The sequence below is a fragment of the Zootoca vivipara genome, chromosome 15 (assembly GCF_963506605.1).
Source record: "Zootoca vivipara chromosome 15, rZooViv1.1, whole genome shotgun sequence".
NCBI lineage: Eukaryota > Metazoa > Chordata > Lepidosauria > Squamata > Lacertidae > Zootoca > Zootoca vivipara.
In genome coordinates this window covers 44,206,373-44,232,709 of record NC_083290.1, presented here as the reverse complement: position 1 = coordinate 44,232,709, position 26,337 = coordinate 44,206,373, and the positions used below count along the sequence as shown (strand labels likewise).

Genomic DNA, 26,337 nt, shown 5'->3' with positions numbered 1-26,337 from the left:
CAGTTTCTTCCCCAACCCTGGAGCAGGAAAGGGAAGGGGCTACTTGCTGCCCCATAAAAGTGCCTGTGTGTTCAGATCTTTTGTGAAGTGCGATGGCTCCATGGGAGAGCACATACCTTGCATGACTGACCCAGGTTCAATCCCTGAAGCATCTCCAGCTAAAAGGACCAAAAAGCAGGGAGTGCGAAAGACCTCTGGGCCAGAAACCCAAGAGAGATGCTGCCAATCAGAGTAACAGCCAGATCTGACAGTTTCCTATGTTCAGCAGAACCTATGCTCAGAGGCCATGCTCTATAGGCATCAGGGCTCTACCTTATTCTTCTCCCCATTTGTCTAAGCTTGCCAGATATTGTTGAACTACAGCTCCCATCAGGCACAGCAAGTACGGCCAATGGTGAGGGATGATGGGAGTTGTAGTTCAGTAACATCTGGGGGGCCAGTGGTTCCCCACACCTGCTTGGGTGGTATTTTGTGGGTTCCTTGGCTGCTGCCCATTCCTGTTTGATACACCTCCTTGCCAAGAGTGCAAGGGACTCTAGGTAGTAAAAGTCCCACTATAGCACTAGAAGGTGAACAGAAAAGGTTCTTGATGATGCTTTCCTAAAACAACGGGCTGAGAAACATTGTAAGAAGAAATTGGCAGCTCTTTCTAAGTGCTGTTCTTCTAAATCGCATGGGAGATGATGGGGCAATGAGGGCGCAGCAGCAAGCTCCCACAAATCCCACATGGACCTGTGAAGGATGCCTGCCAGAGGCATTCAAAACACTACCTGCATCTTGGTTGGAGTGCAGAGAAGTTTCCACCTGCTTTAGGAACCTATTTGTCCCAAAATGTCACAGCTGCCCCACAGTTTAAGAACTATGGCTCTAGTCTTTTGTTCAGCTGAAGACATTACTTTGATGGGCACTCAACAGCTTTTGATGCCTGGTAGCAGCTGCCAGCCACTGAACAGCCAGGTTGGAGGAGGAGTGACCTTGCCTTTGTGTGAGAATTAACAAGCTTTTTTAAAATATCTGCTCTCTGATTAATGGGGGCAAATTTTTAATAAATCAAAAGGTTTTTAATATATTAATCTACCGGTAACTTGTTAACTGACAATATGCTGCAGCCCTCCTTTATAATATGTGTTTACTATGTGGTGCAAAAGTACATTTTCTCTAAAGGTTTCAAAAAACTTTTGAGCACAACATCCCAGCTTCTATATCAATGTGCATCAAAGTCTTGTTTGAAACACTGAAGAATGGCCATCCTTGGTGCCATAAAAAGATGGATGTCGGGAGGCTTTTTGATTACAGTGCTCACGGAAGAAAAGGCACAGTATAAATTAAGTGTGGAGAACTATAACATTCATTAAAATAGTACTTGGTTACTGTGGAACACTGCAATATTTATTGCTATCAGTAATTATTGATGAACAGGGCAGTATGTTCCTGTGAAATACAGCAGCAGAATATTGCCTCTCCACCCTCATCCCAAAACCCGACTAAACCTGCATCCAGCTTGTACCACTTCAGATTATGGGGGGCTCACATAAGCACCTATGTCTCCATGCTAAATAAAATACATTCCTGCATATAGCATAGCAGGGATACGAATGGACAAGTCAGTCTATTTCCCACCTGTGTCAGCTGCGCATGTTTTCTTTCACAAGTCTGTTCCATTTCCACATGGAACTCCCTGCCCATTGATGGTGGTGATGATGAAAATAATATTTCTTTAAGAAGCAACCACATAGTTATTATTATTATTATTACTACTACTACTACCACTACCAATATCACTACTACTTAATGCCCAGGTGTCTTCTAAGTGGTTCAAAGCACACATTCTACTCATGTAAAAACACGCTGATTCCCAGTCCGTTTGCGGGCCGGATTTAGAAGGCGATTGGGCCAGATCCGGCCCCTGGGCCTTAGTTTGCCTACCCATGCCCATAACAAACCCTAGGCAGAAACTGACGAAGGGTTTAAAAAACCCATCCTCTTTCAAAGTAGTTGGAATAGCCCAATGAACAGAGCAAGTGCTTTAAAAATCTTTGTTAGTAAGGGAGAACATGGTCACACCAGCCAGCAGGTCACTGGGGCTCCTTTGCAGAGCAAGGCTGTTTCTGTGGCAACAGCAAATGGGGAAGAGTCAGGAGACGGCAGCAAAAGGGAGGGGAGAAAACCTTCTCACAGAAAGTGTAACTCTGTGTGTGTGTGTAAATTAATGTTAAACATTAAGTAGCATTGTCATAGCAACCAACCAAGCAACCAACCTGTTAAACAGCATCCAAATTAGTGCCTCCATTTCAGAGGGAGAAAGATGTGAGTAATTCATTTCACGACTCTGAAGCCTCTGTTCAGAAACATACTTTTTAAGTGTTCTCATTGTGAGGGTGTCACACACACACACACACCCCTCAAACAGCTTTTAAAGCTACTCGCCCATCTCTGTTTTATAGTAAGAAAAAGCTTTTGTTCCCAGGCTTCCCTGGAGAAAAAAAATTGCCACTGAACAAGTTTGCCTTCCACAGAGCAATGCCCAGAGCCTTCCAAGAGAGAGAACTGGTTATTATCAGAAGCACTGGTAGGTTCCTATAGAGGCAGCCACAGTATGGAGCACTGGCGGCAGGCTGCCTTGTGCCCTTGCCTTGTATGTGTTGGACCACTGCTCCCATCAGTACTGACCGTGGGCAGTGCAGCCACAGAACATACAGCCCAGCCCATCAGGAAGGCATCTCATTGCTCACCCCGAGTGGCTGGTAATCAGCAACTGCCAACAAGGATCTAATGGGCCAACTGAAACAAAGGGGGAATGGTTTTTATTGGCTGAAGGGATTGCTGAATAGAGATGTGAGTATTTGAGAGCATGTCTTGGCCCGCCCTGTATGCTAGGGGTGAAGAACATCAGATGCTGCTGGACTTCCACTCCCATCAACCCCAGACAGCCTGGCCAATGGCCAGAGATGATGGAAGTTGTAGTCCAACAACATCTGAAGGTCCACAGGTTCTTCTGTTTCACCCCTGCTGAACACCACGGCAGCCCATTTTAACAGCTCACCCGGTGCTTGAATTTGTTGGAGTTCTTGTTCTCTTTTTTGTTCAGGTCAATGAAGTAGTGAGTGACTCTGTCTAGGTCTCCAACATCCATGGCCCAGGAGATCCGGAATGAGTCACAGGTGATGTTGTTGATCTCAATGCTGTGTGGGGTGGACAACAACTCCATGATCCGGCCAGTTCGGCTCCTATGGTTGGAACAGACAAAAGACAGTGAAAGATGGGTGTTCAAGGGGGGAGATTTGCAGCAACCAAGGTCCAGCTGGGTGTGGCCAGAACACACTGTCACAAGGACGAGATGCCTTGAGGCTGCTTGCCACTGGTGACGTCACCCTCCTTACCAAATGTTCTGAAGATGGAGAAGGCCTCGTAAGCTGCCTTGGACATTACTCAACCTGGAGCCCTCTAGGTGTAACTGCAACCTTTTGCATGCAAAGGAAAAGCTTTCCCACTAGGGATGGCAAATCAGTCCACTTCAGTTTTTGTCTCTGTTCCTCATTTTCCTAATCTTAAGTTCTGTTCTCCTCGACAGTTTGCTATTTTCTTTTAAAGAATCTTTTAAATTTATCAGCACCTGGGTTTAAATTTCTCCCAATATACACAGTTTTTTGTACGAAATGCTGCCTGAGATTTATTTGTGATATTTATAATTCCCTTAATATAATGCATTTTGTATTTTATTTTCTCCTATATATGCATTTTAACGCACACCACCTTAGATTGTACCCTTTTGTACATATTTCTTGGTGGAAGAAATGCACTGCACAATTCAGAGCAGCACAAATCTTAAAGAATGGTGGTGTTTTAGTTCAAAAAGTGTGAATTAGGCAGATCCACCTTTAAATGTGAACTTAATTGACTTTCTTTTCTCCTATATCAACCACAGAGCTATGAGCCCTTCCCCAAACAATTCTTACCTCAAGATAGGGACTCTATAGTTACCCGTTCTACCCCAACTACCCCCCTCCCTCCTGTGTCTAATTAATTCTTTCTGCAACCATGGAGCCATCTGAAGAGCGGGTGTCATCCCACACAAAGCCTTGACAGAGCAGACGGCTCCTTGCAGATGTCAATGCTCAGAGAGTACATGGCAAGCATCGGAAGGGACAGATTCAGAACAGATGGTGCTAGGGAGGGAAGGGGCTCATGGCCAACAGGCTCAGAAGGAAGGGGGATGTTTTTGTTTTGAGGCAGAACAAAGGGGAAGCTCAGGTAGGGAGGGAAACACATCTGCAGGCATGTAAGAGGCATACAGAGAAAGCTCCACATAGGCATCTCCATATAATTTGGTGTGGAGGCTGAAGTAACCCTGTCTTGCAGAGTATGAAATCTGTTTTCCATTTCATATCAGGCAGTTTGGCTTAACACCACTGTGCAAACAAGCTGGAGAGTGATACAATTTGGACAATGCTGCAGCTATGGTTTTTTTAAAATAAAAATAAAAATAAGTGTTGCTATTATTCACATAAATCACACATGCTTGGTATAAAATTGGTACACAGCTAATACACAGTCAAGCATGCATCCACCTGCCTTGTTCAAACCTGTGAGTGTCGAGGAGAAACAGGCTGTCAAACTGTAATTCTGGTTACAGGTAGGTAGCCGTGTTGGTCTGGATCGAAGTAAAATAAAAAAATTCCTTCAGTAGCACCTTAAAGACCAACTAAGTTTTTATTTTGGTATGAGCTTTCGTGTGCATGCACACTTCTTCAGATACAGTGAAATGGAAGTTTCCAGGCACTTATGTAGGGAAGGGGTGGGGAGGGGTGGGGATGGGGAGGGGGGATCACTCAGAAGGGTGGTGGAAATGGGTGATTGACTGGCTGATAGCTGTTGATGACCGCAAACGACTGCAAATGGTTTTGCATGAAAAAGCAAGGGTTGAGATGGCTGAAGATCGCTTATCATGTATAATGAGATAAGAACCCGATATCTCTGTTCAAACCAGGTCCCTCCATGGTTTTGAGCTTGGTGATAAGTTGCAATTCAGCAACTTCTCTTTCCAGTCTATTTCTGAAATTCTTTTGTAGTAAGACAGCTACTTTGAGATCTTGTATAGAATGTCCTGGGAGATTGAAGTGTTCTCCTACTGGTTTTTCTGTCTTCTGGTTCCTGATGTCAGATTTATGTCCATTTATCCTTTGGCGTAGGGTTTGGCCTGTTTGTCCAAACTGTAATTCTGTAATGCAGGTCATAAAAATGAGGTGTGCAATGTGAGTTTGTGCACTGAATTTGTGGCCCCTGTATGCCCAGGCAGAATTCATCATGTGAAAGGCTGGACTGGATGAATCCCAAGCCAGAATTAAGATTGCCAGAGGAAATATCAACAACCTCAGATAGGCAGATGACACCACCTTGATGGCAGAAAGTGAGGAGGGATTAAAGAACCTTTTATTGAGGGTGAAAGAGGAGAGCACAAAATATGATCTGAAGCTCAACATCAGAAAAACCAAGATCATGGTCACTGGTCCCATAACCTCCTGGCAAATAGAAGCGGCAGTGAGAGATTTTACTTTCTTGGGTTCCATGATCACTGCAGATGGTGACAGCAGTCATGAAATTAAAAGACGCCTGCTTCTCGGGAGAAAAGCAATGACAAACCTAGACAGCATCTTAAAAAGCAGAGACATCACCTTGCCGACAAAGGTCCATATAGTTAAAGCTATGGTTTTCCCAGTAGTGGTGTATGGAAGTGAGAGCCGGACCATAAAGAAGGCTGATCGCCAAAGAATTGATGCTTTTTAATTATGGTGCTGGAGGAGACTCTTGAGATTCCCTTGGACTGCAAGAAGATCAAACCTATCCATTCTGAAGGAAATCAGTCCTGAGTGCTCACTGGAAGGACAGATCCTGAAGCTGAGGCTCCAACACTTTGGCCACCTCATGAGGAGAGAAGACTCCCTGGAAAAGACCCTGATGCTGGGAAAGATAGAGGGCACAAGGAGAAGGGGATGACAGAGGACGAGATGGTTGGACAGTGTTCTCGAAGCTATGAACATGAGTCTGACCAGGCTGCGGGGGGGCAGTGGAGGACAGGACAGGAGTGCCTGGCGTGCTATGGTCCATGGGGTCACGAAGAGTCGGACACGACTAAATGACTAAGTAAATTGACACTGCCTTGAGTTAATTGTGTGAAGCAAGAATCTGTAAGTTTCCCATGAGAACCAATTATCAGAAACCGAACAAGCATTTGGGGGAGCAATGCATTGTGTGACCAAGGAGGTCTCTGGTCTTAGCCAGAGCAACTGTGCAAGAGATGGGGGAAAGTACTGGCCTTGGGAGAGTTGTCGCTCTCCCAACTGAAACTGATGGGACTTAATACAGTATTAGGGCTATCATGTTGCGATGTCCCCTTCTCCAAGCCCCAAAGCTCCCGCTTACTAGAACAAGCAGGACCCATGGCAGGCAGGCAGGCAGAGGGTGGGTGGTAGCACTGGGGAAGCTTCAGCCAGGCAAGAAAGGGCTGCTGTTGCCCAGTGGCACAACATACGTTTTTCATGCCAAAGGCATACCCGCCATCTCCTCTCTGAAACCCTGGAGGGCCACTGCTAGTCAGTGTAGGCACTACTGAGCTAGATGGAACAATGGTCTAACTTTGTACAAATCTTCCTACATCCCGAAGGCAGCAACCGCATCTTCCTTCACAACTATGGGGATGTTTAAGGCAAAATAGCTCTCCAGGTGGTGAGCCAGAAAGCCAACTCAGGGCTGCAGTCCTAAGCCCAATAACAGACTGGCCCATTTCTAAATACACACGGTTAGGACCAAACAGCAAAAGGGCTGGAGCAATCATAGAATTGTAGAGTTGGAGGGAACCCTGAGGATCATCTAGTCCAACCCCCTGCAATGCAGGAATATGCAGCTGTCCCATCAGAGGATTGAACCTGGTATTATCAGCACCATGCTCTAACCAACTGAGCTATGCATGCCCGAATTTTATTATGTCAATGTCTAAGATATATTACAAAACCTCTGTGTTTAAATTACACACCAAACCAGTTGCATTCTCAAAGAAGGAAATCAGGTTTGGCATGATTTGTCCTTAAGTAATCCATGTTGGCTGCTTATAATTATCCAATTGTCTCTTATGTGCTTACAAATGGATTATTTTATGATTTATTCTAATAGCTTGCCAAGGGTGGAAGTTGATTCCAGACATGTACAAGCAGAGCTGTGTGTGTGTGTGTGTGTGTGTGTGTGTGTGTGTGTGTACTCTCACCTTCCGTGTTTGCCAAATGAAATGGGGGCCTATAAAGAATGTTAGCCGAAACGCCAGCAGACAAAAACAGAGTTGCCAGAGTTGTCTGAACTGGGAGATTCATGTTGTGACTTTAACAACTTGCCAGCTGATCAAGAGATGCCAAAGTTATTGCTTCTTCCACCTGCCCCTCTCTTTTGCCTGCTTGGTATACCCCTGGAGATAGTCACAAGGAAGAAATAGAGGTAGATGGCAGAACTGGGGAGGAACTGTCTCTGGTGCCTAACTGGTCATTTCAAAGCTGCAGCATGAATCTCCGGTTGCAACGTGGCAATCCAACAGAAGAGGCTTCTGACAGGTGGACAGATGAAGAGTTAATCGTAAGAAAAATGCTTACGAGTCACTGTGGAGTTTTTAGAGTGAACCCTGGGAGAAGATCCCTCCTCTTCAGGGAGGGGGGACTTTGTGGGCAGGACCCGCTCTACGCACCAAGCAGGGGGGCGTGTTCAGCCCCCTGCTCCACCTATAACTGCTGCCGCGCTCAGGGCCCTGGCTGGCCTGCTTCAAAAGAGCGCGGCAGCCTCCAGATCTCCCCTTTTGCTGCTGCCCCTCAACGGATCTCCCGCCCACCCTCCCTTTAGGTCTTCCCTTAGGGCAGGCATGTCAAACCTGCGCCCCTCCAGATGTTTTGGACTACAATTCCCATCTCCCCCAACCACTGGTCCTGCTAGCTAGGGATCATGGGAGTTGTAGGCCAAAACATCTGGAGGGCCGCAGGTTTGACATGCCTGCCTTAGGGTGTTCGCTTTGACCTTGCTATGGACTTTGGTTGGTCGCCTTTGGTTGCCCAAGGGGCCTGGTAGGAGTTTTTTATCCAATTGGCTAATTGGCACCGGCCTCTTGGTTTTTTCGCCTGCCTCGTAGCAATTCGTCACAACTTCTTCGGTATTTGTCTGGTGTGTTCGAGGACTGGTTGTCGCCATCATCCAACCCTCCTCTTATAGGGGTATCCCCTTAAGGGATCTGGCGGTCGTGGATCCTGTCCGACGCCCTGCTGGTGGCTAGGGCCATGGCACGACCCCCGGTGACACCAGGGGGAGCTTTCAGTCGTATTTGCATCAACAGGCTCCTTCCTTGGGGTGTTAACCCAATATGACCCCCCGCTGAGCATGGAGTCATGCTTGCTAGGGTGTCCAATGCCTAAGCCAATACCTCTCACTTGCTCTAACCAATAAAGTTGTGGCCTTATTCTACCCATTAACTCAAATACCATGTGCCACTGTGTCTTTATTTCTCGCGGGGGGCGGGTCCTCGAACCGCAATGACTGTGAATCAGGTCTATGCCAAATTCAGACATGAACACACAGGATAGCCTTTGGGCAAATCTCTTTTACTCAGCCACAATGATTCTCTCTCTAAAATGTGAGTAATAGTAGGAAGCCTCTCAAGGTATTGTGGGGATAAATGATACTTACAAGAGTTACCTCAATTTTCCCACTGCAGAGTTCCAGTGCCCTTAACAGCCACATGGTGGCCATGAATCAGGGGTAGCCCATCAGGGGCCCTCTAGATGTTTAGAACTTCAACTCCCATAATTCTTGAGCATTGACCATACCGGCTGGCGCTCATGGGAGTTGTAGTTCTAAAAATCTGGCAGGTACACTAGTTCCCCTACCATAAATCAACAAGTGATCGTTTTGCCATAATTGAAATTTTCATGCCAGATCCGGTTTCACTTGATGATTTCTGGCCGTGATGCTGCTGCTAAGGGCACAGGAGTCCTGTCAGCAGGCTACCCTACCTGTTTAATGAAAATTTAAAAAATTCCTTCCAGTAGCACCTTAGAGACCTTCAGGTATCTGAAGAAGTGTGCATGCACACGAAAGCTCATACCAATGACAAACTTAGTTGGTCTCTAAGGGGCTACTGGAAGGATTTTTAAAATTTTGTTTAAAGAAAGTAATCTCATTAGTCTGGAGGCAAGGTTTTAAAAGGTTAAACCCATTAAAGGAGAACTCAGATAATGGCTATGAACATGAGGAACCTGCTGTTCACTCTCATATCATGGGAGCTCAAGAGTACCAAAGCTATTAACAAAGCAAAAGCTACAAAACACTATTTCCACAACACACACTGGAAGCTAAAAGGCTCAACACCATCAGTTTCCTGTAAGAAGGCCTCCAAACCCAGGTGGGAGAGGGGCAAGTCAGTTGCTGTTGGATGACATACCAATAGGATGTAACTTTACAGGTAATAAGCTTGCAGATACAACCTTATGCATATCCTCCATCATTTTGCCAATGAAAATAGGGACATCCTATTCTGTTGTTGTTGTTGTTGTTGTTGTTGTTGTTGTTGTTGTTGTTGTTGTTGTTGTTGTTACTACTATTGTTGTTACTACTACTGGGTTGCCCCAGCCGCTCTGGGTGGCTTTCAACATATATAAAAATGTAATAAAACATTAAACATTTTTTAAAAAAACTTTCCTGTACAGAGCTGCCTTCAGATGCCGGATAACTCCATGCCCTCCAACATTTCTCTGATGAAAACAGGGATGTCCTAAGGAAGTGGGACATTCTGGGGTCAAACCGGAAACCAGGATGGCTTCTGTAAATCTAGGATTGTCCCTGGAAAACAGGGACACTTGGAGGGTCTGCCTTATGGCCTCCTTTGTCCTAGTCTGGGGGTTTGGTTTGAGCCTTGGCACCTCCTTTTAGAAATGAGCTAACAGGCCTGGAAAATGCATCCGTCTCATGATGCTGCTACCTTTTGGGGGGGGGAGTTGCTGGGAGAAGTTCTCAAATTCAATCATGTGGCTTTCCACCCCCACCTGGAGAGTTGTGTTCATTCAATAAAACAAGCTAGGGCTCAGTCTGAGGGAAAGTAGTAATTAGTCAGTGTGCTCTGGCAGCAAGATGCTGGGAAACCCAGCCAACTGGGATATGTTTACAGGAAGAAAAGGGTCTGGACCATTCCTGCCTCGTTCCAAACTGTAGATGCTTTCCCTAGTTCTGTACAGATTAGTGAGGTGGTTAAATTGATTAGACCAAATTGCAAGCTGTTTGTGCTCTAGTTAATTTCACTCTTTAAAAAAAACTTCACACTTTTACACACACACACACACACAGGTGAATATGCACATTGTCTTGATAGAAAAGAATGTAAACACTGTTTAAATCTACTCTGGGCATGGGGTGGAGAAAAGTCTGTTAAACAAATCATATATACTACCGGTACTCTATGGGTTCCAATAACAGGCACACCAAAACACACACAGACAACTAGACATACTCAGGGGCTAGTTCCAGTATTATACAGTACAGCTTGAATCACTACCCAAATCCTAGCCAAACTAGTTTGACCAGGGCAGAATACATATGGCAGCGGACATGTTTGCTAAGGAAATGATGTTCTCAAAATAGCACCTTAAAAAAGCTATAATATCTGAACACCCCTCAGTTGAGCAAAACGTCTGTCTGTCTGACTTGAGGATGCAGGAAGTTTGTCTGCTCTGCCTCAGACCTTGTGACCTTGGATAGTTTTAAAAGCAGATGAGACAAATTCAAGGAGAAGGCTAGAGTCAGATGGCTAAAGCCCTCCCACCCAGGTGCCCACCAGCATCTGGTGGCATCCTGCTGTTGACTCGTAATCTGGGGAACGGGTTTGCGTCTCCGCTCCTCCACATGCAGCTGCTGGGTGACCTTGGGTAGTCACACTTCTTTGAAGTCTCTGGCAGAGGTGATTTCAGAACAACTGGCAGTTATCTTTGAAAATTCCTGGAGAACAGGCAAAGTTCCAGCAGACTGGAGGAGGGCAAATGTTGTCCCTATTTTCAAAAAGGGGAAAAGAGAGGACCCAAACAATTACTGCCCAGTCAGCCTGACATCAATACCAGGAAAGATTCTAGAGCAGATCATTAAGCGAACGGTCTGTGAGCACCTAGAAAGAAACCCTGTGATCACTAAAAGTCAGCATGGGTTTCTGAAAAATAAGTCATGTCAGACTAATCTGATCTCATTTTTTGACAGAATTACAAGCCTGGTAGATGAAGGGAACACTGTGGACATAGCCTATCTTGATTTCAGCAAGGCCTTTGACAAGGTGCCCCATGATATTCTTGCAAAGAAGCTGGTAAAATGCGGGCTAGACAATGCTACCATTCAGTGGATTTGTAACTGGCTGACTGACCGAACCCAAAGGGTGCTCATCAATGGCTCCTCTTCATCCTGGAGAGTAGTGACTAGTGGGGTGCCACAGGGTTCTGTCTTGGGCCCAGTCTTATTCAACATCTTTATCAATGACTTGGATGATGGGCTTGAGGGCATCCTGAGCAAGTTTGCAGGATCACACTTCAAAATGACCTTAACAGATTAGACAAATGGGCCAAAGCAAACAAGATGAAATTTAACAAGGAGAAATATAAAGTACTACACTTGGGCAAAAAAAAAAATGAAACGGACAAATACAGGATGGGAGACACCTGGCTTGAGAGCAGTACATGTGAAAAGGATCTAGGAGTCTTGGTAGACCACAAACTTGACATGAGTCAACAGTGTGATGTAGCAGCTAAAAAAGCAATTCTGGGCTGCATCAATAGGAGTATAGCATCTAGATCGAGGGAAGTAATAGTACCACTGTATTCCGCTCTGGTCAGACCTCACCTGGAGTACTGTGTCCAGTTCTGGGCACCACAGTTCAAAAAGGATACTGACAAGCTGGAACGTGTCCAGAAGAGGGCAACCAAAATGGTCAAAGGCCTGGAAACGATGCCTTATGAGGAACGGCTTAGGGAGCTGGGTATGTTTAGCCTGGAGAAGAGAAGGTTAAGGGGTGATATGATAGCCATGTTCAAATATATAAAAGGATGCCATATAGAAGAGGGTGAACGGTTGTTTTCTGCTGCTCCAGAGAAGCGGACATGGAGCAATGGATTCAAACTACAAGAAAGAAAATTCCACCTAAACATTAGGAAGAACTTCCTGACAGTAAGAGCTGTTCGACAGTGGAATTTGCTGCCAAGGAGTGTGGTGGAGTCTCCTCTTTGGAGGTCTTTAAGCGGAGGCTTGACAGCCATCTGTCAGGAATGCTTTGATGGTGTTTCCTGCTTGGCAGGGGGTTGGACTGGATGGCCCTTGTGGTCTCTTCCAACTCTATCATTCTATGGACTAGATAGGCCTTTGGCCTGATCCAACAGCCAGCCTCTTCTCAGGAAGGTTATCATGTAATAATAAAATCAAGGAGTTTAATGCTGAAGGGGGAAGCTGCAGGAAGAGACCTCAGTAGAGCTGTTTGGTTCTATCTACACTACAAATATTTTTGTGCTTTGTATTACCAGGAGATGGTTGGACAGTGTTCTCGAAGCTACAAACATGAGTTTGACCAAACGGCGGGAGGCAGTGCAAGACAGGAGTGCCTGGCGTGCTCTGGTCCATGGGGTCACGAAGAGTCGGACACGACTAAACGACTAAACAACAACAATCTCTTTTACAAGTTTGGCTTTTCCCAAAAAGATCATGGGAGTTTCTTTGGTTTTGTGAGGTTGCTGACTGAGAATTCTCACGATTCCTTGAGGAGAGGTGTTTACTAGGAAGACAGCTAGTGTCTTGTTTTCCTTCAGAGATCATTTCTGAAGATGCTGTGCTCCTTGATGACTCTCTAGAGCTTAAAATCCTATCCTTGGCTTCTCCAGCAGCAAGAGGAATTAATGGGACATGTGAAAGGCCTAATTTCAGCCAAATAACACCAGAGCACGTGAATTAGAAACAGCATACGCCTTGTGTTGCATCACCACAATAAGCCTTTGGAAATGTGAGAGCATGGAAACACACGTTCAGGTCAGAGGATGTGACTTCAGGCAAGCTGGCACCTTGCTACCTCTAGCTCTACATTTGTCTCCTAACCATTCACGGTGACACCTCATGTTAGCATTACCACAATCCTGTGAAGCTACCCAGTAATCTTCCTGGTAGAACATAGATTTGGGAGTAGACCGCTCTTGCATCACGTTAACAGTCATTTATCATTGGTAGAGATGGAGGATAAATTCAATTCAGTTCACATTTAAAGGTGAACTTCCCAAATTCTCATAATATTGCATATATTTGTGAAAATAGTGTGCTATAAAAGTGTGTATAAAGCTGTATACAAAAATGTGTATATCAGGAGAAGTTTGCACTAAAATGCTGTTAACTTTTCATAAGAACTTTTTTTTAAAAAAAGTTGCAATCTGATGTGAAAATGTGGAGAACCAAATTTAAGATGGGAAAAATGAAAAACTGAAACTGGTGTATTTGCTCTTTCCTAACAATTGGACAGTGTTCTTGAAGCCACCAACATGAGTCTGACCAAACTGCGGGAGGCAGTGGAAGACAGGAGTGCCTGGCGTGCTCTAGTCCATGGGGTCACGAAGAGTCGGACACGACTAAACGACTAAACAACAACAAACCATTTCCCTTTTAACTGAACTTTAATAAATGATTGTTGTTGTTGTTGTGGTGGTGGTGGTGGTGGTGACATACATATCTAGCATTTATACCTAGCAATTTGAATGTTCATAGCATTTTCCATATATGCACCATAAGGCAGGGAAATGCCTCAGGCAGGATTCTAGTCCTCCCCACAGCCATGAAGTTCACTGGGGGACCATCGACCACTCACTGTCTCTCAACCTAACCTACCTCACAGGGTTGTCATGAGGATAAAAGGGGGACACCACCTTGAGCTTCTTGGAGGAAAGTTGGGATGTAAATGTCACAAATAAATGCTGGCAGAATACTTCTGTAAATAAATGCTTCTGTTGGAGCTGGGTGTGCCACACAGCCGATCCTGCACCCCCTAAATGAACTTGCTGCCCTCAGATGGCATGAAGGACATGATCCCATGGCATTCAGCTACTGTCAGTCCAGTTGATTTCTGTATGTAGAATGAGAAACCATTTTGTGGGGATCGGGGACCTTGAGGTGGTAGTGTGGGGGGAGGCGGCGGAGTCCGGACTGGGTCTCTGGTTTTGTTTTGTTTTTAGGTGGCGGTATCGGGCTTATTGTGGCGGGGATGAATGGTGCGGAGTTTCTCCCGCCTTTGGGGAGGTTTTTTGGGGGTGTGGGGAAGGTGGAGTTTGCGAGCAGCCGTTTGAGGCTACAACGTGAGGCACCAGCGGCGGGAGGCAGTGGATGGCTGTGCGTCGCTGGAGGCGGTGGTTTCAGGCAGCAGCTTCAAATGGCAAGCAGGCGTTTGAGGCAATGACTGTAAGTTGTTGCCTCGGGAGGTGTGCGCCAATGTCGGAGAGGCTTTGTAGGCGGCAGCGTGCAATCTGCCTTTCTATTGGATGCTGCTGGAGTCTTCAGAGGTTCTGCTGGTGACGTGTAATAGGGGCGCCACTTTTTGTGTTTAATCATTATTTTAGGTGTGAAAGGTGTGGGGTTTTTTGGGGGAGGGGATTATGCCAGATCCCTCCCTGATGAGCATGGAACGTTGTGGCCAAGAGGGGCCGGCTCTAGGTAGAGTCCCGGTGGTGCAGGGCGCCGGGCCAGTAGGCTGGGTGCTGTGCGGCAAAGCCGCACGGAAACCATGCTGCGCCCTGCGAGGGTGGGGGCGCCGGAGCGATCTCCGCCCCTCAGCGCCAGGGCGGCCGACCTTACATTACGGTTCAGCGGTTACAGAGAAAGGCTGTGACCTCCGCGCACACAATGCCTACATTCATATATATATATAGATACACCACTTCAGTAGTTTTCAGCCATGAAGAAGTTTATCAATCTGCAAAATAAATACTAATACTCATAATATACATATCAAATAGTATGTTTGGTATCCATAACTTCCAATAATAAATTCATCGCACAATTCCCTTCTCCATGTTATGGAATAAATAGGCTGTATTTCTGCTTCCCCTCTCTCACTTCCTGCCACCTTCACACCCCCTTTTCTCCTTTGACTTTACTCATTTCCCATCTACGTGAGCAGCACCTGCTTCTGTGGCAGCATCACCGCTCTTCCCTGCCAACTCCTTTCCCCGTGATGGCTCCTTTTGTGCTCTGAGAAGAAACTGCTTGTATTTATAGCTGTCTCCCTGGCAGCCCCCCACGCCTGCTTTTTTCCCTGTCAGAATTCAGCTGATTAGAACTGAACCCTCTGGTGGGCCTAATAAATCCATCTGATAGCACCAAATCTACCTTCTCTATAGCAGCTATGAGCGGAGCTACAAAAAGGAGCAGCATGAAACTTATCTGCGCACATGCAGACCCAGCTTGAAACAAAAAGTCAAGAGCTCCACTTCCCTTAATGAAAGAGAGAGAACAAACCAGCTATCAGCAAGAACTGATTGCAGAGAGCAAAATAACCTGTCAGCCGGCCCCATAATCACCGTCTCCTGACTGCAAGTCCCTGAAGTGGCTCTTGCTGTCGGGAGATGGGTGGCTTAAAATAAATAAAACCAGGAATATAAAAGCAGAATGTACTAGGACTACTGTTTATTCAGAAACATCTCTTTCATTTTGTTTTGTTTAAGATGTAAAAAACAGAATACCATTAAAATACTCCATATCTTCACTTGCAACAAGGCAGAGCCCAAAATAAGCTATATTTTTACCACGTACTCTGTTTAGGGTTTGCAGCTATAGTGGCAGAACACAGGCTTTGCATGCAAAATGTCCCAGGTTCAATTCCTGGCATTTCCAGGTAGGGAAGAGAAATGCTGAAACCCTGGAAAACTGATGCCAGTCAGAAGAGAGCTAGGTGGATCAAGATGGTTTGTCTTGGTATATGGCAGCTATGTATTACTCAGGGTTGGAGAAGGAACTGGCAAACCATTCCAGTATTTTGCCAAGAAAACTCCATGGACTTATGTCCATGGAGACATAAAAAAGGAGAAGGCATGCTCTGGTTCATGGGGTCACGGAGAGTCAAACACGACTAAGACGACTAAACAACAACAATTACTCAGGGTGCAATAGCAATTTTAAAAATCCACACATTTCTAGCACTGAATTTCAGAATAAGAGGCACTGCTGTCATGAGCCTGGATGTTTGGAGGCTAGGCGTAGGAAAAAGCACTCTTTGCTTGATCAGGGAGCCCATCATTCTTCAGGGTTGAACTGCAGCATTTAATCAGCTTCAGGGGTGAAGCGCAGGAAGGATAGGTTCAAATAAAGTTCTTATTACAAAGATCCTGACTGTTTACTACCTGACTGAGGTTCTCTTTCAGCAAGATCATATCTATGTCTACTCAAAAGTAAGTCCCACTGAGTTCAATTGGACTTGCAAATAAGTGTGCATAAGAGTGTTATAAGAATTTTGAGGTCATATCTATATATATATAATAATTGTTCATAAAACATGTACATGAATGTACAGAAACATGTCTGAAGCAGCACAGGAAAACAGGCCTGACTGACACCATTTTGACTCTCTCTGACCAGGTGTTCCTCTGCAAGGAAGAAGTGGGGTGGGGGGAACCTTCTCATTGTCTCAGGAATTAAAGTGATAATCCCTGGCATCCTGATACCTGACTGCCAGACAAAAGGGTGTGATTAACTTGGCTGGGAAACAGGGAAATGTACATATCTCTCAATTTTGTTGATTAGGTTTTGGGGGGCAGGGGGCAGGGTCCAGACTGCTCAGATTACTGCCACCAGACCTCCCCTTTCATGATGTACCTATGATGAATCTAGGGAGGGGGGTCTTGGGCTACACCCCTTCTGTGACATATGGATGATGCTTCTGGGGGGTGGGCTGAAACCAATTTCAAATTTCTTTTTAAGGGCAAGACATCTTTGTTTGGGGTTCCTTCCTTGTTCTCCTGTGTGAGAGGAAGGACCCTGTTGCAACAGTTAAAATAAAAGTGCCTTGCTTCGTACGTCCTGGTTTGGTCTCTGTTATTTGGTGGGCAGGAGACGCTTAAATTCGTCTGCTTGCCTGGATCCTTGAGCTCTCCCTGGGTCAAGATCCATTTCTCTGGGTTCATAGGAACCAGCTTAAATTTTACAACAATTTGGCGACCACTTCGGGGACCCAGTTTTGCCTTGAGCTCCGGGTTCACTGAGGAAGGGGAGCCCAGCGCGCCCTTGCCTCTTTTGCAGGGGGGTAAACCAACCTCAGGACCCGAGGCACTTGGTAGTAATTGAGAGTCCAAGCGGGACCCCCAGGACGAAGCAACGTTTAAAGGGACAAGGCTGTTTTTTTTCAGGAACCAGTTGGAAGCTGGAGACAACGGGATTCGACTGAAAGGATCGGTCGTGAGTATTAAAAGGGGACACCTTGGGTGAGCTAAGAACCACAGCAACTAAAAATCTATTTCTCCACTTGGACTATCCTTTTCTACTCTCCTCTTTGGACCTTAGTTGCAGCAAGGCTGCCAGGCACAGTTACAAGGTAGAACTGAGGTCCAGGGCAACAGTCTTTACGTTAAACGCAGAGCTCAGAAAGACTGTCCCAGCTCCCTTCTGCCAAACTGAGCAGAAGTCTGAGCAAACTGTCGCTTTTCTACCAATCTGGGAATCTGGCTATCCCAGCTCTGTTTCCTATTCCTCTGCTCTTAATCTTCGGGTGAAGACGCCCCCCTGCCATGGCGACCTTTGTTAGGTATGACCCATGACCAGAGATTGCAAGTGCGCCCGTTCCTTTCCTACTACTCTGTATCTCTGTATTCCTCAGTTCCGACCTGACATTGCGTAGGCAAGCGTTCAGTAGGATATGAGTCTAGTGTGTAAGAGGCAGGGAAGTTGCTGTGGAACCCTCAGGCAATTGATGACCAGTGGGAGGGTTCCAATAGGGTTTTAGCTGCACCAGGCCGCCTAGTAGTTAGTGCACGCGAACGGCAGGCAGGAACACCACTAGGACGTGGGGGTGAGTCATAGACTCGGGAAGTTAAGAGTGTCCAGGAACAGGGTCGGGGACCCGAACTGCAGTATAAAAAGGCTTAAGTAAAATGGGTGCAACCCACTCTAAGGAATTCCTTTCCCAGACTCCCAACCGAGGCAAAGCACAACTGAGGCTTGGCTCCGGTAAGGACTTTGAGGATGAAAGTCCACTCCAATTCGTTCTCTTAAATTGGCACGAAATCCCCGGGGCGGACAAGCTTGAAGGGAACCAATTGCAAAAACTTTGTAAGAAAAAAACACTGGGTCCGCTTTACTATGGACCACCCAGATGAGGGGAAATGGCTACCAGGAGGTTCCTTTAACATACAGTGAATCTCCGCTTTAAAATTAACCCTGGTGAACTCTGAATGAGAAAAGTTTTGTGAGGAATCCTACAAAGTATGTTATGGTATAAAATTATATATGTTTGCATGTTACATGTTGTCTGTGTTGTCTGTGAAGTGTATGTGCGTCTGATCCTTGTGTCTGCTATAGTTCATTGTTCCCCTTAAAGTAAATGAGAGATATAATCCAGGTTTAGGAAATTAGGGGTTTGTGTAAAATTTGGCCATGACACCCACAGACTGCCTTTTTTAAAGCATGCATAGTTTAAAATAATATAATAATAAGGCAAGCTTGCTTAAATAATCTTATGTAAGGGCTTGATCAACCCAAAAACAATGGCAAATATTTAAAAGAGTGGAGGTAGTGTGTAAAGGTTTGTTTTAAAGAGGCTGTAGAAGGCCATTTTTTCCTCTCCAAAAGTAAAAAGAGGGGGCAGGATGAAGGAAAATAAGAGTAGTAAGTTTGAAAATGCTTGCTCAATGCTTTGAAAATATTTTGAAACTTGAAAATGTTCACTTCATGAGGTGTGCAAATGTTTGTTATTGAGAGAGGCTCTAAAAGGGAGTCTTCCTCCAAGTGACTAGAGGAATATTGACTAAAGGAAAATTGAACAGCTATTCCTATAAAGGTGAATTGTTTGTCAAAAGTAGAGCTTCCTTAGCCAGGAATTGTCTATCTGAGTCTAGTTTTAACTTCAATTGTGTTGGGCTCCTGATATCACCTCTTAAGGAAAAAAACTCATCTGCTAAAGGGTTCTATATAAAGTTGGTATTTTCATTCAAATCTTGTGAATCCTGTATCTTAGAGGGTTAGACTAAATGACCTCAGGGTCCCTTCTAACCCCCATTTTAGAGCTATGTGAAAGGCAATGTGTCTGATGTGGTGATGGGTTGAAATTCAGCCCAGCTCTGCTTTCTGGCAAGGAAAGATTATTGGTTTTCAGAGTTGGAACAAGAGTGTAATTGTTGTTTTTGTGGAGTGATTATATAAGTTTTTATCACTTTCTCTATTAAGGGTTAAAGTTTAAGCACATATGAAAGTCTAGAACATTTCCCAATCTTTCTCTAGAGAGTAAAAGTGGGGTGTATGTGCATACCTACCCCTTTCTGTACAGAAAGGGGGAGCGGGAAGGGAAAAGGGAGATTGTAACCTTGAAAATGTTTGTTTGTGAACTCACAATATTTAAGGTCTGTGTCACAAGGGAGCCATGTGCTCTGTATGTAATGTTTCACCATGTGACTATGGAATATGGTGTTCCTTCTAGGGAAATGTTATTAAAAGTAGAGGATCCATAGCCAGCAAATGTCTATCTGAGTCACTTTAACCTTGATTCAAATGGACAGAATGGTTTTAGTAAGGAAGTAAATTCCCTCTTAAACTGTTTATCCAATCTTAAGGTTTGCTAAAGGCTTCTATATAACGTTGGTACTTTTAATCTTCCCCTTCCTTATTTTTCCCTTAGTACACACATGTGCTTCCGTGATAGGGCATAGCCTGTGTTTCCTTCCCAGTCAGGCGTCTGTACTCAAATGTATGTGTATCCTAAGGGCAGTGATAGTGTTGAGATCCCCATATTTCAGAAGGGGTGGACTAGATTACTCAAGATCCCTTCCAACCCTTTCCAAACTTGCAAAAAGGAGGGAGAGAAAATGTGTTTGTAAGCACTGAAAAGTGAGTTTCTGTGTAAAATCTAACCCTATTTTAAAATCTACTCTTTCCCCTTCCCTTCCTTTATTCAGATGGTAATTTTGTCAAGAGGTGCAGCACTTAAAAAAATGGTACAATAGACTGCCGAATCATGAACTCTGTACATGCACAGAGGCTATGTCAGCTTGAAGAGGAAAATAGAGGAGAAAAATGAGGTTTTAACTAAGGGGCGAAAAGGTTATAATCTGCTCATGAAATATTATTCAAATTTCTTAATGTAAAGCTTTGAACCACTGAGGGAAAACAACCTCATGTGTGTTACTGGTCCATCAAGGTTAAGTGGTTGCCAAGTTCCAAAAATCTTAACATGCCAGATTCTTTCCACAGGTATAAATAGCAGAGTACTACTATAAGTCTGTCTCTTGAGTAGTTTATAAATTAATTAAGAGGTTCAAGGTTATGCTTTGCACATGAAACTTAAATTTAAATTTCCTTATGTAAAAATAAATAGATAAAGAACCATTGAGAACCATCAACTGTTTAGAAGCTGCCAATTCCAGTTCAACATGCAAAACTCTGTACATTTTAGGAACATTTCCTGACTGATTTTCACATGAAATAATTTTCCCTTTCCAGCAGAATACTGAGATTCAGGGTGTGGAGAAATTCTTTCAGAACCTTAATGCAAAATTATCTCCCAATGGGGGGGGGGGGACACGCCACCTAAACAAGCCCCCTCCACACTTGGAAATTCATAGAAAATTGCTGTCTACCAGTTGACAGACTATGCAAACAAAAGGCTCCATTTCTTTCCTAGCAGGTACTCAGGATGGATACTTATCTCTCATTTGCATTTCACCCCGAAGCATTACCCTATGTTAATATAACCCTCCCTTTTCTAATGTAGCAATGATTGAGTGTTTTGCCAATTTTTTTCTTCCACAGCACAAAAAAAAAAAAAGAAAGAAAAAGTGAGGAGTGAGGAGATACAAACAGTAATTTCATTTCTCTTTGGCGCTTCTCTTTAGCTTATAAATAATCTGCTTCCATTTATTAAATCAGTTTTTCCATTATGTCTATGAAATTATTCTAACAATAACCAGGTATTGTTTTGTGACTGTATTTTGTCAGGTAGTCTTGCCTGAGTATTTCTTATTATGATGAATTTCAAAGCTTTTTCCGTTATTTTACCATTTTTCCATCTTAATTGGATATTTCACCTTCAGATCTTTAAGGTTCCTCTCCAATTTATAATGTCTTTGTATTATTTAATGATAATTCTTTTTTTAAAAAAATCTGATATCTTTGTGTCAAGTCCAATTTCATTTGAAAAATTGTTGTGTGAGTGGTAATCTAAATTTTATTGTTTTATTTTTGTATCTTTTTTTTGGTATTTCTACTTTTTCTTTCTGTACATACAAATGTAGCATCTAACTCATTCTTTCCTGTAAATAATAATAATAATATTAATCCCTTTCAAACAAGATACGTGAACCTCAAAGAGAATTCAGAACCACATAAGGAAAATGTTAATAACTTATCGATTGTGTCCTAATTAACAAAATTTTTGTCCTTTGTTTCCTCCACAGCCAAACTAGGTGAAGTAAATTAAACTGACTGAGCAGACAATAACAGCAGTAATTAAATATGAATGATAATATGAATAAAATGCTTAACTATGATCTTATATTCTTTGCAGCTTCCCAAGAAGAAATTTCTAGAATATTCTCCCCTTTCTTGACTTTATCATTATTATACTATTTATTATTATTATTATTTTTTAACTAATTATATCTTCAGACCCCAACCCCCTGCAGGCCTATTTTCAAAAGGATGTTTTACAGGAAACCAAATTGACATTTTATCTCTTTGATCACAACCTAAGAAGGAGGACCTAGAAAGCTATAACGTTTCAGCAAGGTTTAGAAGTGCTGGCATAGAAGTACTGTTAACTTCCTCCCAGTGACTCGAAGGCAGACAAGAAAACCCCCTTGTTGGAGATACATGCAAAAGCAGCAAGAATTATCTCAAGTTCACCTGATTGCCTCAAGATATACAAATGGCGTATAATTAATAATTTGAAGGTTTTGTGCATTATGTGTTATATAGGAATACTGAAATGTGTCAAATGACTTTGGGACAAAGGGGGAAAGTGAATTGCAAGGACATTCTCTCTCCTTGACCTCAAGACTCTGTGCCCTAGGATTTAAAAGCAGCCGGAATTGTCTCAAGATCATGATGGCCTCAAGACATACAACTGATATATAATTATTAGGTCTTATGTTGCGTGATATTCGACAGAAACATTGAACTATGTCTGACAGTATGTTATTTCCACAAGGAGGGGGAGGTGAACCAATTTTGTGTTTAATTGTTGGGTTTTTTTTAAAAAAAAAAATGTATAGTGTCCCAATGTTTTTTTTTTGTATTATTGCCATGCATTGTATGCCTTTTAAAGGATCAGGATATTGCATAGTTCAGTATTTAGATTAGATCAACTTATGACCACATTTTCTTGTCCCACCTGGCACTCTGCAGTGTGCCAACCTTCTCTACACATTTTTTAAATTTGTTTTTACTCATTTTACCAAGAATAAGCTCCAAGATCCATGAAACACCAGATAAATGAAGGTATTTATGTCTTGATTTAACAGGAATGATCCCTTTTAGAGTTAAATTTGACTAATTTGGACATGTTTTATGGGGCTGTATAAATTTTAATTTGGCTTCAGTTCTAATTGGGCAAGTGTATCCAAGGTGCAAGTAGCTTTCTTCCTTTAAGAGCAACTGGGCAACTCCCTACAGTGCAAGGCCAGAGCCTATAATAAAGGCCCATAGGAAGCCCAAGGCAAAGGCATCTCTCTCATGACATGTCCAAACCTGTGGCAGCTATGGGGGGTGCCAGGCGACATGGTCAATATGAAAGCCCTAAGGGGATTCACCAGGGATTGTTGCTGTTGTGCCACGATGGAGGTGTGCAACCAGAGGAGAGCTAGCTTTTGACACCTGAAGAACACACAAAAGGGTAAACAAACAAACTGCACTTTCCAGTCAATATTGGTGGACCATCCTGTTAAATGAAATACGTAGACCATTTTTGAGAAATGCTTCTCCCAAAGTACTAAAACAACACATCTGGTTATTCTTTTGTGGGGCAACAATTTTTAAGAAAAATTATAGCCCCAAATGGGGAATTGTTATAAGAATTTTGAGGTCATATCTATATATATATAATAATTGTTCATAAAACATGTACATGAATGTACAGAAACATGTCTGAAGCAGCACAGGAAAACAGGCCTGACTGACACCATTTTGACTCTCTCTGACCAGGTGTTCCTCTGCAAGGAAGAAGTGGGGTGGGGGGAACCTTCTCATTGTCTCAGGAATTAAAGTGATAATCCCTGGCATCCTGATACCTGACTGCCAGACAAAAGGGTGTGATTAACTTGGCTGGGAAACAGGGAAATGTACATATCTCTCAATTTTGTTGATTAGGTTTTGGGGGGCAGGGGGCAGGGTCCAGACTGCTCAGATTACTGCCACCAGACCTCCCCTTTCATGATGTACCTATGATGAATCTAGGGAGGGGGGTCTTGGGCTACACCCCTTCTGTGACATATGGATGATGCTTCTGGGGGGTGGGCTGAAACCAATTTCAAATTTCTTTTTAAGGGCAAGACATCTTTGTTTGGGGTTCTTTCCTTGTTCTCCTGTGTGAGAGGAAGGACCCTGTTGCAACAGCAAAAATAAAAGTGCCTTGCTTCGTAAGTCCTGGTTTGGTCTCTGTTATTTGGTGGGCAGGAGACGCTTAAATTCGTCTGCTTGCCTGGATCCTTGAGCTCTCCCTGGGTCAAGATCCATTTCTCTGGGTTCATAGGAACCAGCTTAAATTTTTACAACAAGAGTGTCACCTTTATTATCCCATTTAGGGGAGGCAGATATGGTCATCTTGATTAATATTTTGATCCCCCACCACACCACCCTTGCTTATCCTGCTGTTTAGTTTTCTTCCAGTTACATAAAAGTAGCAGTCAGAGGTTGGGTATCATCATTTTTTCATCCTGCCCACCCTCCAAAGGAGCTCGGAATGGCAAACATGGGGGTTATCTCAATTTAGCCCCACCACAATTCTGGGAGGAGGCATCTGGAAGCTGTGCCAAAGGCGAGGCTCTGAGAAGGCGAAAAACTGAGGGATGGCGACACAGCAGGACTCCCTGTTGTTTCCATGGCAAAGATACAGCCCCATCCATTGCAGAGGGTGATATGGCAGCCACAAGGGATCTGGGAAAGAGCTAGAGCTATGAAGGGGGCACCTGTTCAGAGGCAGTAGAGCTAAAAGCAGTGCCATAGCCGGGGGCAGAGGGGGTGTCTAACCAGGATTTTTGCCCCAGGTGAAGCCTCCAGGGGCGCCATTGAGGCTCCCAGCCTATATGTGTGTGTGTATGCATATGTGCCTTGGGGGGTGCCAATCTGGGTCTTTGACCTGGGTGAAATAAAGCCTAGTTTCACCCCTGCTGAAAGGATACAGCAGGGGTAGCCAACATGAAGTGAGATGGGAACAGAAGTACAACTGACAGCAGCTCCACCCACTTTCACCAAGGTGGAGGGTCGATGGAGTGTTCACAACCTGAGGTATGACTGTAAAGGGTAAATGCCCGGCTTATTTCCAGTTATTTCACTTCAGTTCTTTCTCGGTTGTTGCACAGCTGTTGCCACTTAATACTTTGGTTCTTAAACAAGGCGGTACTTCCTGTCAGTTACACACCCCTTTGACAACCCTACTCTTGAGGTGCTCCAAGTAAGAGACCCAAGGGATCAACACACCCCTCTTAACTGGTTTGGGAGTCTTCTCTTTCCATAGAAGAATCTTTCCCCTGCTGACTAGAATGAGACCTAAGTAGACGGTCTCTTCCCAGCTTCTACTTCTCCTGGCTCAGCCTCAGCCTCCCAGTTCATTCCTGGCCTATTACTCTCACAGGACACCACACACTGTCCTTCACACTAAGCTCAGAGACTCCTTTCTCTAGCTTGTGATATTTTCCTCAGAGTGGATGTTTCTACCCAGAACCAACTCTCCCTCCTCTCCCTCCCTATCTCCCAACCTAAAACCTGTCTCTCCAAAACCTCTCCTTTTCAACTCCCTCTCCCGGAATCAGAAGCTGCCATTTGTTAACCTTTTGCTGCCAGGGAAAAAAGAAAACATTTGGTGACCCAACCCGCACAACAAAACCAACTTCTGTCACAGGAGCCGCACACCACCAGCTCCCCATAAAAGCACCAACATTAGCTCCATGTCACCCTGAAAGGGTGAGATCCCAGCAAGAACTGCTCAAAACAGAAACAACTCCTTTGTGCCAAATCTCTCCTAGCTGTGTATGCTGGCAAGCTGTGCCAGGGCATCTCTCTGGGGGTCTGTACTGACCATTAACGCTGCCCTTTAGAAATCAGCTGCTGTCAGACCTTCCAACAAGCTGGCAGGCTTATGAAATGAGGTGACTCTTCTGACAGTTTCACTAAGTGGTAGGACGTTTTCAAGCTAGCCTTTGACAGGCAACTAGATGGGCAGCACTGGTCTGCATCAGTTTTCCAAATGCAGTAGCATGCCTTTCATGGGTGTACCCAGCATGGGGCAGGGGGGTGCAGCTGCCCCCCCCTAGAAGGCCAAACCGCAGGCCCGACTAGGGAAGCAAATACCCTGCGCAGGCGCCCCGCTTGTTGACACAGGAGGGGAGGGGGAAGGAAACACTGCTGGTGCCGCGGCTCCTCGGTGGCGGCTCCTCCTCTCAGCCCGCCCTGCCTACATTTGCACCAATCCCCACCCACTAAAGCCTTCGCACCTCCCAATGGAAAGCCCTGCCGGGCGGCAACCTCTCCTACCTAAGAGTTCTGCTGGGCTGGCAAGCGAAGGAGATGCGGCTCCCTGCATTGGTTGCAGCCACTGCCGCGCTCTACCTCCCGGTAGGCTGCACTGCAATCGTCGGCTCCGCGGACTGGAAATCGCCCCCTTCCCCCCTCCGCACCCCCTACCCCCCCTGAGTTAGCAGTTGCTACTAAGACTCCTCCTGGGCCGGGAGAGGAAGTGCACCGATAGGAGCCAGTTCAGCCCCGGTGGGCAGAAGCCCGCAAAGGAGGAGTGGGGGGTGGCGCCCGAAGGCGGTGGTCGTGGCTGCTGCAAGGAAGCTGCGTGGGGGCGTTTGCGCCGGATTGCCGGCGGCAGGAGTAGCCCAGTGGCAGTGACCCTTCCTCGCT

The 26,337-nt window shown here is 44.8% G+C and overlaps 1 protein-coding gene across 2 annotated transcripts in view; it reads right to left on the bottom strand.

The window, feature by feature from the left end:
- The window catches only part of PHYHIP (phytanoyl-CoA 2-hydroxylase interacting protein), a 52,595-nt gene that overhangs the window by 6,925 nt on the left and 19,333 nt on the right, over window positions 1-26,337 (bottom strand). For both annotated transcript variants that reach the window (XM_035139788.2, XM_035139789.2), the window contains one exon: window positions 3,044-3,227. In XM_035139788.2, the coding sequence (XP_034995679.1) occupies window positions 3,044-3,227 (184 nt within the window). The remainder of the gene's footprint in view (window positions 1-3,043; window positions 3,228-26,337) is intronic.